The following is a 15,576-nucleotide window of genomic DNA, read 5'->3' on the forward strand; positions in this document are numbered from 1 at the left end:
AACGAAGACATAAAAGCAAAAGTATATTTTTTATCTATTTCTTTAAAATCATATTTTAAATAAATAATGCTTTTTAGCACATATTTTTTCACACTGAGAGTATTTATTTGTTGATAATATTCAAAGAGCATTTTGAATTGCGTATAAGAAACTTAATAGCAAAGGAATTCCGCCCAAGATCAGCTATATAATTTTGAGGCAAATATGAATGTAAGATCGTTTACTTTAAAATGGAAGAAAGTTCGTATGTAATATTATAGAAAACAAAGAAGGCTTTCCATTATCGTCCAAATCAGCTGCATTTGGACATTTTGCAACTTTTCAAATAAAGCTCATGGAATTTGGGAATGTGATTCGTTTGTGAATTGCACCCAATTCTTATTAATTAATTTTAATTATTTTTCACTCATACAAATCTTTTAGTACTTCAGTTTTATCTTTAAACATTTTAAAAATTAAGTAACAATTTGAATTACATAGTGTAAAGTTGCTCTATTTTAGAGCTGTAAGGCTAAAATAATATAAGTTTCATGACATTATTTCAGATTTTAAAACAGTTTAAACAACATTTTCAATAACATGTGTTATGTTTAGACATGTGTTTAAAAATCTATATGTAATAGATTGTATTTAAAACGTCTTCAACCACATTTCAAGTTCATCATCGTTTCACAAATATTTAGACACCATCCTTTTCTCATCGCCTCGTTACAGAATAAATATTATATTCCTGCAAACTTGTAACTTTAGATTAAAATTCTAAATTATGTTTCATGACCGATTTCGTACAAATCTCTTTCAGTGAAATAATGACATTTCTCTGCAATGTTTAGATTTCAACCCAACTAATTCTCAAAAGAATTTTTAATTGATATATTGTAACAAACTTACTAGCTATTTAGCAAAAGTAGTCCACAACTATATAATGTTTATATGTAATTTATTTTGTATCAAAAACATTGGCCATATTTAAAAAAAAAATTTGCTAGGTTTAAATTATTGATATTTATTATGAATATAATTAAATAATTTTATGCGGAAACGAAAAATTAAAAAGATAATGAAATTATATTAAAACGACACATCATGCAGAATCCGCGACACTCTTCCGACTTTTACTGCTCTTCCATTGTCATCATCATCATCATGTATTCGCGATCAAAGCTCATTGTTGTTACTTTTTTTCTAATTATGAAAGTGATTTCAGTGATTGTTTATTAACAGCGGTTCTCATAATAATAATAAAATACTTTTTAATTCGTCTCGGTTGCCTCGAGCTTGAACAGTCATAAAACTGTACGATAACAAGATACAACAGAAAGAGAGAGATGAAGAATAAAACATAAAAAAATAATCAAAGAAACACACAGTGCTTTGCACTTTTGGTTACACGCCGATACGATCTGCGAAACAAGAAATAAAAAAATGATCTTCCTAATTTGATTTTTTAAACGGCTTTCCCACGCACGGAGCGTAGCGAAATATTGCGCAATTTCGATTTATATATTTGTTCGTTTTATTATTTTTTTACACATGTATACCGGTATGTGTAAAAAATATAATAAAATATAACCTTGGATCAAGACAATGTGATACGGTGCTCACAGACAGCTTGGAGCCATTTTTGCCGAAAAAAATTGTCTGCGTGCTATCGGTGTTTACGGTTAAAAAATAGTTAGAGGCAAACCAATGATGTTTTTTTTTATTATAAATATACCGTATTGCGTCGTATTTTTATATATGTGACGTCTAGAATTTATATTAGATATGTATATTTTGTAGTTTAGCAAATATATTTACAATACATAGAAATATACTATGAATTTTAAAATCAGATTTTTCTTAAAAATTATATACAATATATTTTATTTTAAATGCAATCGTTACATCAATAGCTTTAGAAATTTGCTTTATTGTTTTTTTATCAACAGCAAAAAATTTTGGATTCATCAAAACAAAATTGATTCATTTTAAGCTTTGATATATTATTTTGTGGCGGCTTACATGTGTCACACAGATATGAAAAATATAAATTCCAATGTCTCCAGTGCGGCAACGATATAAGGGATGACGCATTAATGAAATTTTGAAAATAATGAAGTAATTTTTGTTGATTTTTTTGTATTAGTGAGCGCTAACTTTTAATAGGCTTACAAAAACCAGCTAATAATTTTTTTTTAATTAAATTAATATCAAAAATATATTTTGTATAAATATTTTTTTTCTAAAAATAAATATGTACGTAATATCTTCAATTATTTAATTAAAACCTTACACATATACATAACTTAACTGATACACATTTAGTTATTTTATTTTTTTAATTAATTAAATAACATTACTTTAACCCTTTGAGTAGTGTATTTGTTAATATGTTTCCATAATTATTTTTGTTGCTATTTATTTATTAGTATTTATATTGCATTTTATGAAAATAATTATAGATAAAGGCTCGCAATATATTTTTACAAAATTAATAAAACATATTTTTGTTATATTCATTTACGTACTCTTTAAATTATTGGTATTATTCTCTATTAAAATCATTTACATTAAACCAAATTAAAAAAATATTATAAAAATATAATGCTTTTTATTTATTATTTCTTCAGTTATATGTACATGTAAATATATAACTATATGGGGTACCTCAAAACAGTGAAAGATCGACGGCCGTACATGTACGGCGATACCGCGCAAAGGATTAAAGATAAATATGAAAAAACCGTGTATCTTAAACATCAGACCATTCGCCGTTCCTTTGGTATATTTACAAATATATCCACAAGCACTGTCGGCATGCGCTAGTGTACGCTAGTAGCAACAACACGGGTTTCTTCCGCGTCGTTCCACGGTCGGTAACCTCTTGTGTTTTTTCAAAACGGCGATAAAATCCCTCGATTCTAAAATTCAGGTCAATGTAGTCTATACTAAATTTCAAAAAGCATTACTTCTTCGAAAGTTAAGTAAGTTTTGTTTTTCAAACGGTTTTGTTAGCTTTTTTTTTTTAGTTATGGCGATTGTCGCTTCGATGAGTATTTCGCTCGTTTTGGAGTACCACATGTATCCAATCTGGGTCCTCTGTTTTTTGCTCTTTATTAACGACATTCATGCAGCAATTAATAAGATTGCAATTTAAATGAGCAATATATTTTTGGCATATTGTGTCAAAGAAAACGCTTCGAGTAATTTTTCGATCTGTATTATTTTATATCTCACTAGGTTTATTATTGTCGATAGAATTAGTTTTAAATTTATTATATACAAACAATAATTTAGCATAAATTATATTTACTACTAATTATAATGTCATTTAGGTATGCTTTTGCCTAATTATTAAAAGGGTTTCGTGATCAATAATAAATTAATAACCATACAGAATAATTAAGCAATTGTATCGACAATAATAAAGCTTATGAAATATTATAAAATAATAATACAATCATAGAACAAATTACTAAAGTAATATATTTGTAATAATAATCCATAAAAGTGGGTGAGAGCAAAATTTCTACACGAAGTAATCCCTTTAAAATATTCTCACAATTTCCTACATCATTTCTAATTAGTCATTTTACGTAACAATTTTATTTTTTCATACAAAATTCAATTTACGTTTCATATTTTTAATTGGTTTTATTTTCTTCCTTATTACTGCACATTTTCACAATGTAAATCACCAAATTACACCACAAAACAAGAACTGAAAAGTAAATTAAAAATCTAAATAATAGGGCGTGTGAGATCAATCGGTCTTAAATTATTGCGACTAATTTCAGGTTATGCATCGATGCTTTTATGGCTCGTTCAGTTACAATTTTTTGCAGTCCCGGTCGTAAAAATAAATTAAGGGGAAAGTGGTAGTTTGCATCGTAAGTGAGCTTCTTAAATCATAAAAACTCTAATAAAAAGACATAGTTTATGATGGTTACGCACCTGGCGTGATCGTTTAAATAACGACTATTTTATTTTTAGATTTTTGAATTATGAGAAAAATTATATTTATGAGGTTTACGATGATAAATCAATAAAGTATAGTGAAGCAAAAAGTGCGCACTTATTTTTGATCTCATAATTTACGTCTAAATAAAAATCGTACCGCATATTTCAAATAACTAGGGTTTTTATTATATTTATATATTTATTGAATATTTTTAATTTAATTATATAATCAAACTATATTATGCATAAAACGATTTAATAAAATTACATAAGAAAGTACATTTGTATATAAAAAATAACCTTCAATCTTTGAATGGAGGTACGATATACACATTAGTACTCATAACTTTAGTAATGTATTATTATCTCAACCATAACCTTTTTTTTTATTAAACTGAGTGGCTTCATCAGCAAAACATTTTTTACGCTCTACTGGCCTTATATTTTATGTGAAGAGGTCTTTATATATCAGTCCATCACAATAAATCAGTTTTCTCTTGTTAATTGTTATTTAAAAATTGCGTGATTTATTATAAGTGATTTGGTTCTGTCACTTCATAATATGAATCAGAATCAGACATAATTGTGAAGTAATAATCTGTACAACAAAACTAATATCGCTGAAGAATTGACAAACTTTGGGAAGTATAATGTTAAAAGAAGATCACGATGGCAATAAAATCATACGTTAACACTAACGACCCGATTATAATTATATATTCAATCATCATAAAATAAACCCATTAACCATAATCGTTTCAAATCCAACAGGTTAACGAATCACAAAACGAGCGTTCAATGTGTTAACTGGCTGGTTAAATAATACTGCGATCGACAATCGGCTAAGAGGCTAATGTCATCTGCACGGAGTCGCGAGGATCTTCGCCAGGCAGTGTTTGTCTGGTGGTCGAGCCGACAACACGCATTCACCACCAGTCTCGCCCGGTGTATCGTTAAAAAATAAACAATTTTCATTCATCCTAAAAATGAAATCGATCATTAACGCTAAACGAAAATTCGCCGCGCTAACTAACAGGCAAATAGTATGAGGCGGATTCACGACATTCGACAGTAGCGATTGAATATAAGCAAATAAGGACTTTTTTGCGCGTGCAATACCATTCGATCGAGATGTTCGGTGAAAAGTTAAGACTGCTCGTCCTGGCGATCCTGGCTGTGGGATGCTCGGCGTATCCTTATGGAACGGCCTTCGCTGCTAAAGGTAATTTAATTATTTTTTTTATGTACAAGAGAGTACACTTTGCTATATTTTCCTCGGCAAGCTTACATATAGTAGCATAGATAATTTAAATTTGATAGTTAATCAAATAATCATCTACGGGTTTGATTAACGCTCGCGCGTCGAAGTCTCTGAGTGATATCGACGCGCGATATTCACGAAACCCGTAGTTAAAATGAAACTAATTTTGTATATTATTTTAATAACATTTATAGAACAGCTAATAAGTGAAGTTAGTGAGAGCTTTAAATTATTTCAAAACTTATTATTTTTAAGACTTAAGATTTTTTAAATAAATATTATTTGCAGAGAAGTTGTTAAATATAATTAATTATTATGTAAAACATTTACATTAGAAAGATTCTCCATACTATATTATATAAGCACACATACATTTGTAGTTACGCTATTTATTTATCTACTTTTCTAAAAATAAAATGATGATATTTTTTAAAAAGCCTTCATAAATAATTTTAATTATGAAAAATCAAGGAGATATTTAAGATCAATTAAATAAAAACTTTAATGAAGTACTTATCAATTGCAAAAACAAGGAAGGACTTTTATGTATCTCAGCAATAAATATTAAAATTATATTAATATTCCTATAATTAATAATTAATTTATATCTATTGGTTTTTACAAAATATATTTATTATTTATTTGTATATAAAATCGCAAAATATATAAATTTTCTTTTAAATAAATATTATTACATAGTTGAAGTATTATACATTTAAATGGGCTACTTCAAAACATAAAGATTTTATTAAGGTATTATTGTTATTGTATTAGTTGCAAAAGATTAAAATTTTAATATCCAGATAATTCGAAAAAATATAAAATGTTATTACAAATTATTTTTTATCTACATAAAAGTACAAAAAAATAACTATATGACCTAGTCATCTCAATATACGAAGTTTTTTCTTTACACGCCCGTTTTTTATTTGTTAATTAATTTTTTTTTAATAATCACGATATTAAATTTTAGCAGTCAAAAATATTTTTTTATTACAAACAATATTTCACAATATATTAATTCTATTATTTATATTGTATAAAAAAAATTTTCGTTTCTGTACAATTATAAGAACTGATACATAATCTGAATTTAATCTATAAATCTTGAATAAATTAGTCAAAAATAATAAATTTGATTCCTTCTCTAGAATAAGAAACATTTTTGAATCGGAAAATCTTCTAGAAGATTAAATGTTTTAAAGAGATTTGTCAAAAATATTATTAAACATATTTATTATAATTATTTTATTGCTATATTTATAGTTAATTTCATTATTGTTTTCAAGAGTTACGTACAATTTTATATAACTAATCAAGTCAATACGAACACGTAAATTTTAACACCTTTAATGCGATAGTGCTATAATATGTTTTTGGCAAAAAAAACATTCACACGCAAGAGCAAATATTTCCGTCATTTTTCTGTAAATTAACATTCTACCAGTTATAATGAGCCTGATTTCATACAAAGCAAGAATTTTACATGCGAGACCGTTATACGTGTGACATAATATTAACAAGATTAACAATAGTGACGCTGCCGGTCTAACAAATTGCCTCAATTGTGTATTTTTTCTCTTCTCTTTCTCCTACGATGAATTTTCACGTTGCGTTAACGTGACGGTTCTCAAAGCTGTTATAACCGTCAAAATGGCAATAAGCGATATTTATTCGTATCGGGACCGTTATTTTTTATTTCCACGGAAAACTCGTATAACTATTCGGATCTCGGGTCAACAGGATTCCGTTAGTTAGTTAACTCCGGAGTGAATTCGTTTACACAATCGTTAATGAGAGATAATCGACTGCCTCATTCTAAAGTCACTTTCGAAACAGTGCATTTGTTGAATAATTTGCATGTATGTGCAGATTTGCAATATGTGTAATGTGACGCGAATCTTAAACAGTCTACATGGAAAAACCTATTAACTATTATATGTCCGTGCAGCATCCTGCCTTTGTCCGTTATGGCATGCCATAGGATAGTGTTCCTCAAATAACTTCAACTTGACCCCGAGCTCATCAGCATAAACATATCAAAGCAAATTAACTTCTGGTTTTAACCGCTGTTATGCCATATTATATTTGGCAAAACATCAAAACCGTTTAATTAAATTGTTACCATCTGTTAGGTATTATACCGTTTGGCTAATTGATATTATACTACTGTTAAAAATGACATTTAAATTAAATGTGACATAAGTGGTTTATTTTAAATTAGATCATAAATATAAAATACCAATAAGCGTGAAATTTGTATTAAATGGAATAAAATTGTATAATAAAATTAAAATATGTTTTATGTAACATCTTAAATTTGTTTTAATATCATGATAATTCGCAAATTTTTTTTTTTCAAAAATACAATAATATAATTTTTTTAAAGTGTGAAGATAGAATGTGATTATTACAATAAACCATATTTTCCATATTGATTGATTACTAAACTATTTTGATTTTAAATGTTGATTGTTTTATTTATTACACTTTTAACTCGAGACACTAATATCTTTTTCCGTACCCCTGGATTAGACTATGATACTATGATAGACTTGAATATTGTTTAATATTAAAACTACAAACAGTTTTCCCAAAAATATTTTGAAAAATGTTGATAAATTTAATTTTTAAGTATTTTTTCAAAGCAAAAGTTTGTTAAAATAAATGTTTTTTTATTATTCCACAATATTTTGACGATATCTAAAAAACCTTATAGGTAAAACGAATAATAGCTAAATTTAATAATGCTGATACTAAGAAAGATTTTTTTTAATGAAATTAACATGATGTAAGCTCATTGTTAATAAAAAAAATTGAAAAAATCCATTTGTCACTTTTCGAGCGTAAGTGCTTTGAAACGTCCATAAATATTATTATCAAATACTTCAAATATATAGAATTTACCTTTACCGTAGCACATAATTCAATTCCTTGCTAATGAATTCATTTAAATAAATCTGTTCCGTTACTATTCATCGGTAAGTCACTTAAACCGTTCCATGACCAATTGACTGAATTCTACAACTATATTGCATACACTAAACAATATTAATTGTTTAATTCTTCATTAATAACTATTGAATATTAATAATTTTCAATTAGAGATAGCTTAATTATTCACTATTTTTCATTTTTTAAATATACCAGATAGAAACAGCATCCGAGATAAGAAAAATGATAAATGAAGTATCACGTGCTATTAATTAAATTTAATATAATTTATCAACTATAAGGATAAACATTTTTTTAAGAATGTATCAGACAAGATTGCACGTTATATCTAGAATTATTTAATGTGTAGATATTTACTATATATTAACATAAATATTAGATCAACATTTACAGATAAGTTAAATAAATTGTAAAACGTAGTTTTGCTTGTGAGACTACTATCGTGTAAATGTCAAGAATCATTTATACGTGTATCAAATGCTATTTTCATTTCTTTAAGTGTACATCTAATTATACATAAAAGTTTTCTTTAAATACAATCGCAGTTTATATGTAAAAAATCAACGAAAAATAGACAAATACAAATACTTGCGTTTTCTTAAGAAAATTAATAAACATATTCACAGATTTTGTTACTTAAGTCTTTAAATAAAATTGAGATAATTTTTTTACAATGTGCAGACAATTAAGCCTCTTTATAATTTTCAGGATGAATGTTAACAACAAAACATTAATTAAGCATGTGTATTTTCGAGGAAAACAAATATGAGCGATGTTAAAAATATGTGAGGATACTATTCTGCAGCACAGAAATAAAATTATTAAAATTATTACGCATTATAAACAACCTCTGAATGGAATCAAGTTATAAAATAAAATATGTTTAATGCAGAAGAAGGGTGACCCATTAATATATTTGAACTACAGAAGTATAACATTATTAATTACGGCATATTATAAATCATGTATGTAATATTATAGCGAGTTGCATGCAAACCTATGAGGAAAAATAGTAAGGAAATACCAATTTGGATTCAGAACAGAAAAATACCAATAGATAACAATCAACTTAACCGGTGCTCTGCGAAATAATGAAAGCCAAAATGTAATGTCTGGTCATCTACACTCTTGCCAAGAACGAGAAAGTGACATGCTTGCAGCGTTCTCGTTCTCGTTCATTTTCTGATCGGTGTAGGTATTTTGTGCCAGAGACAATGAGGCTAAATTATGTTTGGTGATGAAGCAAAAAAGAAAATAATAAGAAAAATCGTTCAAATGATACAATAAAAAATATAATTAAAAATACGTCGGATGATATTGAGAAAACAGTCACCAATAAGCTTTCCAAATGATATTCTGCTTTAGCTACATTAGCATCAAATCGTTTTATTGATGAACACTAAATAGTGGTTTGCTCATTTAAAGGATTTGTGACCCTTGCCAAGAAAAATACTATAATATTAAATCTATCCAGTCACTGTTTTTTTACAGATAATCTCTAGTGTCAAAAATATTACCAGTAGTATTAAAATCTGTACAAGAACCAAGTTGTAAATATGGTAAACTACATAAAAACGTTTATAAAAATCTTTGCATATCTATGAGAGTAATGTACGAATATTTGCTTTTTCTTAGGGGAAAAGTGTTATGCCGATTGTTAGAACTTAAGAATGAATTAAATTTTTTTTTCCAAAATTAAGGTATGGATGATTTTGTACTATGTTTTTAAAATTATATTTGTATGTATATTTCCTTTAAAAAATCTATAGTCCATAATAATATCAATATTAAAAGCACAACATATTACTAACATCAATTTTATACCAAATATATATTGTACTTACATGGCACCTTTCAATGGACGCATAATAAAAGCAAAAAGCGTCGTTTAAATATTTATTAGGTGGTTGGAAAAGGTTAGTGTCGATCCTGACCACGCGCTTGTTAACCGTTTCTTGGTCTTAACCATCATAATTACAACTTGGTCTTAACAAATAATTTAGTGTCTAATCTTTCAACTCTTTATCAAACATAAATATTATGTGTGTATGTTTATTTCTTTTAAAAAAATATAGGCGTTAATAATGTCAGTATTAAAAGCACAATTGATGTTTTCCTTCAATCTATACAATGTGTAAAAAGATTGTATATTGCCAATTCGAATTACAACATTTGTGTGAAGATATTTTTTGTAATCTTTGTGAGACAAAATAGAACAATTCTAGTCCAATTAGATGAATAAGGATAGATCAAATAACAGATAGGGACAGATGCGAATTGTTACCATTACATGCCTTTGGACTGTAATGGTATGATATACATACATACCTTTGGACTTCTAAAGGTTAATACAATCTGTGGATAAAGAGCCTAGATAAACGAAGTCGAATCTACACGTGGAGCAAAGTTAACGGGATGTAGCGTGGTGCCGCAGCCTCCGAAGGTGTGCGCCGATTCGATTTTTTTCTTCTCCTTTGCAAATTACAGTTTCCGATGTCGCGGATTGATTATTTATTCTGGCAGCTGGGATCAGAGACAAGACGGGCCGCCTCTCGTCTGATCTCGTCTGCGCACAGGTGTTCCGACGGGTTTTTTTATCTTCCTCTTCTTCTTCGCCATCCCGCTTTTTTCCCCGCCAGACCGGCCGGTGCGTTTAATTCAAGAATTGAGCGTGACTCGTCCGTTTCACGGCCATTGTCACTTTTATTAAACTCAATTTAATGGTATCGCAACAACGCGGCGACAAAACGGACCGAGGTGTGCCTGGTGAGCAGAGGCGTGCCGCCGCTCTGGCTGGAGCGTGCGACCAGAGAGATCTTGTTGACTCGTTTTTTATGTGATTCGTAACGAAAATCAGCCACAGATATTTTATGCTTCATCGTCTGGAATCCTATAAAAACAAATAAATAACAGAGCCATTATGGCGTATTCTAAAACATTTGGTAATATTATTAGTAGATCAAATCTTATTTTTTCAATTCAAATTTTTAAAATTTACTTATTCATTCTAGAGACTCAAATATACCAATCGAATAAGATTAAAAACCATTGCCGTAGTTTTTTGTGTCTCCAAAGCGAGTTCAACTCTGATGCGAAGAGAGAAGCGGCGGCTTCTGCGATCTTTGATCTCTTTGAACTCGAAGTTAGTACGAACTTAGTGAGTCCAAGATGAAGAGCTCTTAAACTTATGATGCCTTGAAATCAGAAATTGACGATAAAGTTTCAATATCAGTAAAGAGCCCGAGAAAATCTATGAGGAAGTGTCTTAGCCTGTTAATCTGGCAGGACATATTATTACGTCCCACAAAAAATGGGCAGAACGTAATAATTGTTTCATGAGATTTTTTTGATATGCCTCTTCGGGCGGGAAAATTTATTTCAATTTATAAGGACGGAATAGCGTAGTCCGTAACGTCTCAGACTATAAACTATGAGGTTGCGGTTTCGAGCCCCGGCAGCGGCTCTCGAATTTTTATTTTGCGCTATTATTAAAAAAAACCGGCACCAGCTGCAGTGACATCTATTGATTATAAACAATTAGACATTGTTGACTAAAATAAAATATGTAGCACATTTTTTAATTGCAATACGATCATTTTAAAGTGAATTATAAAAATATTAAGAAAGCTTAAGAAACTAATACATCATCACTGTATTAAGAGTTAGTTAACATTTCCTTGGAATGGAAATTTATAAAAATAGGATCAGTCCTTTGTGTGAATTTTTAAAATCCTTTGCAACTTTTATTATTAATGAAATCTAATCTGCTTTCTAGTATCTGTATAATTTAAAATATTTAATATGTTCATTTACACTTAATTACAAACAAATAACATTCTTTATCTACAACACTAAAAAATCTATAAAACAACAGCTTTGCCGTAATTTTCATGCTCAATGTACTTCATCTAAAAAGTAGACTTTAAAGGGAAAATAATAAAATCGACATATAATTTATATATAATATTAATTTTATGTCAAACATCATTTTGTATTATATATTTCAAGTCAAATGATAAATTAATCAAAATATGAACTTATTTTTTTACAAAATAGCATATTTATTAGCAAATCACAAGATTTTTTACATAAATTTGCTTATTAATTGTGTGTGCGTGTGTGTTAAATATTATATATACAATGTCTAAAAATACTCTGTAAGTCATTAAACTACCCGTTGGTTTCAGTGCACAAAATGAAAAATCTCGAGTATAATTGATTACCAACCAGTCTTTTCAAGGACTCAACGTGGTAAAAGCTCGAAGATAAAACTCAAAGCTTGACAATGAGAAAAAAAATCTTCAGTAGACGACAGCAGCTTGTATTATATTTATAAATTATGCACACGGGCTGCTTCAATGCAGATTTGCATCGATTATTTATAGTGTGTTCATAAAAATTTTCATAGATATAATAAAAGCAATATTTATGTAAATATTTAAAATAAAATCAATTCACAGATGCAATTCTTTAATCGTAAACCACAACAACAGTCCCTATCACTTTGTTGATCTGATTGGACTTGAATTGTTTTATTTTGTCTCACAAAGATTTAAAAAAAAAACTTCACACAATTGTTGTAATTAAAGTTGGCAATATACAATCTTTATACACATTGTATAGATTGAAGGAAAACATCAATATGTTGTGCTTTTAATACTGACATTATTACCGACTATATTTTTTTTAAAGGAAATAAACATACACAAATAATATTTGTTTGATAAAGTGTTGAAAGATTAGACAATAAATTATTTGTTAAGACCAAGTTGTAATTAAGATGGTTAAGACTAAGAAAGAAAGTCAACGGTTAAAAAGCGCGTGGTCAGGATCGACACTAACCTTTTTCAACCGCCTAATAAACATTTAAACGACGCTTTTTACTTTTATTATGCGTCCATTGAAAGCTGCCTTGTAAATACAATATATATTTGGCATAAAATTGATGTTAGATAAATGTATACGAGTGAACATTCATCATATTATAACGTATTTATTTTTAAACATATTCTCTCTAATAAGAAATTAGGTTGAATAAATAGTTTTTGAAAAGAAAAGAATTAAAACCACTATTTTTTCTCAAAAAAATCGATTCATAGTTTTATTTATGGTTTATTATATTTTTGTTAAAAGCAATTTGACATGTGTTTTTGTTTTAAAAACTCGATGTCAAACTAGTATCTCGGTCGTTAAATACAACATGTAAATAACTTATACAATAGGCATAATGTATATAAAGATCTTTCAGACTGCAAATTATTTTTTCAACCTCCGTTCTTAGAATTTTATACAAAGGCATTCAAGATAAGGAAAATATATCACAATTACACGAGATACAATAAGATTACGGCATGATTTTTCTAGACTAAATAGTTGTATCATCAATACTGTTACACTACTTAGATAAAAACGATCCAAATCCTTAAACTTTTAAAGCACACCTTCACAAACGTTGTGCAAGAGTCGGCTCTCTCGCTATATATCATGTCGGCCACATTTCGGGGAAGTCGTCGGTTGCTTCGCGGGTTTTTTTCCGGGTCCTTATCCTCAGGAGAACCTGTCAGCCCGTTAAGGTCAACTTGTTTGCCCTCCATCCTCTCGCGGCTACAAGGGACCGGTCCTGGAAGGCAGCACGCCTGTGTCTGATCACGTGCACAAACAATGGATATAGCCTATTACAAACATTATTACCTGCCATTGCTGTGTGAAATGTATATTATAAACTGTTTATATAATTATAGAGTAACTGTAAAGAGTACTACATATGATGAAATACCCCTTTGAACTGTGTACTTGATGCCTTCTGTCCTAATGCCTTGATGGGAAGTAAGACTTGAAACTGTTCACCTGGCCTTAATCTTGATTTAAAAACGTAAATACATTATTCTATGCTATATAATGTACATATATTCAGAACTTCTCTATGACACTTGAACACAAGATTAAAGAGTTTAGATGAATACTAACCATCTATTGCTATTGAAAATACATTATAATTAGAATCAAGCTTCAGAAAATGAGATTCTATAATATATAAAGCTACTGTTGATCTGCTTATCCAAACTCTTTAGCAACTTAATAAAGCTATCTACCCTGAGGGCTAGTTTATGCTGTAGTAAACCACTTGATTAATGATTTTTTAAACTGGATAACTATAAATAGTAATTTCATCTCTTTTCGCAATACCAAGCTTTAGATTCTGAATATTAATTATGAACTATAATTAAAACTTTGGGATTTTAGCAATGCTATTTAGAAACGATCAAATAGTTTGGTTTACCAGAAAGTTATAAATCGGCGGAGCACCCAGAATTGCACAATAGCCTCGCAAATTAATTTTTTTATATCTAATATAAACGATATAGCGCAATTTGAATTTTTAAGCACACATTACTAATTTCAAACGCATTATAGTTCATGGTGTCTGGTTAAATATAAATATAAAGTATTATATATGATACAAATATATTTAATAAATATACATTATACTTTACATTTAAAATGTCCAATTATAAAGCTATTCATTTCCGTGTATTAACTATAAAATATACTTCCATTTAAGATACATCATTCACTAAAATCGAATCTAAAAGTTTGTTAATTTTGTAAAGATGGGTTGAAACAGGGTTCTAAATTAAAATACACGAGCGTATTCTGAGGCAAAGAACTGGTCTTTAGTAAGTATTGAGACAATGCGTTAAGGCATATTTAAAAGGGATATATTTATATTCCTTAAAATACAATCCTTATGTTCATTAAATATTTTTCATAGTACTGGGTTTCATGTGTCATATACAATTCGAAATGTAACTACATTGTTGAGATATTTTGATGTCCTTTTATATGAGAGTTAAAATTAAGGTTATTTTTAAATAAAATATCAGAAGTTTCTCTTTAAAAAAATAATTTACCAGAAATCATATAAAAATATTGTATTATACTTTACAATATTATATATTATTAATACTGAAAGGTAAAAAAATCTAAAGCATATCTTCACAGTAAATATGTCGAATTTAGCAATTGAACCACCTTACCATTGGACATTAAATTGGCAGGTCTAAAAAGGGTTGAAAAGCTTTTAACCAAATTTAATTCTATTAAATTATAAATCCAGGTGACAAGGCCAGTTTCAATGTGTGATATACAAATACGGGGTCTTTAACGTCTAAAGCAAAAAATGGGACACCACTGTGAGAAAACCTTTTTACAGATTAAATCAAAGTACCAGCATAAACCAGAATGATTATAAGTATTTATCGCAAATGCCTTGCAGAGACGTTTAAACGTCCAAGACAAAAGAGAGCTGCTATGTTAAAATAAGACACCACTTTTCCGTCGCAAAAGCACTGAGAAAGGATGGCACGTGCATTAAGGATTGCCATCTAAATGACCGTTCGTAATCTGCTCAAGCGGCT

General features: G+C 28.7%; 2 protein-coding genes across 3 annotated transcripts in view; one reads left to right on the forward strand and one right to left on the reverse strand.

Moving 5' to 3' along the window:
- Nucleotides 1–15,576, reverse strand: part of LOC148230094 (DNA oxidative demethylase ALKBH2-like) — a 171,934-nt gene that overhangs the window by 144,112 nt on the left and 12,246 nt on the right. The gene's annotated exons all lie outside the window — the stretch shown is intronic.
- The window catches only part of LOC148230098 (uncharacterized), a 28,876-nt gene continuing 18,086 nt past the window's right edge, over nucleotides 4,787–15,576 (forward strand). The window contains exon 1 of the mRNA XM_088196419.1: nucleotides 4,787–5,164. Within this exon, the coding sequence (XP_088052545.1) occupies nucleotides 5,074–5,164 (91 nt within the window). The 5' untranslated portion in view covers nucleotides 4,787–5,073. The remainder of the gene's footprint in view (nucleotides 5,165–15,576) is intronic.

This window comes from Plectrocnemia conspersa, unplaced genomic scaffold, assembly GCF_051122295.1.
Source record: "Plectrocnemia conspersa isolate PC_06_02 unplaced genomic scaffold, ASM5112229v1 ptg000011l, whole genome shotgun sequence".
Taxonomy (NCBI): Eukaryota; Metazoa; Arthropoda; class Insecta; order Trichoptera; family Polycentropodidae; genus Plectrocnemia; species Plectrocnemia conspersa.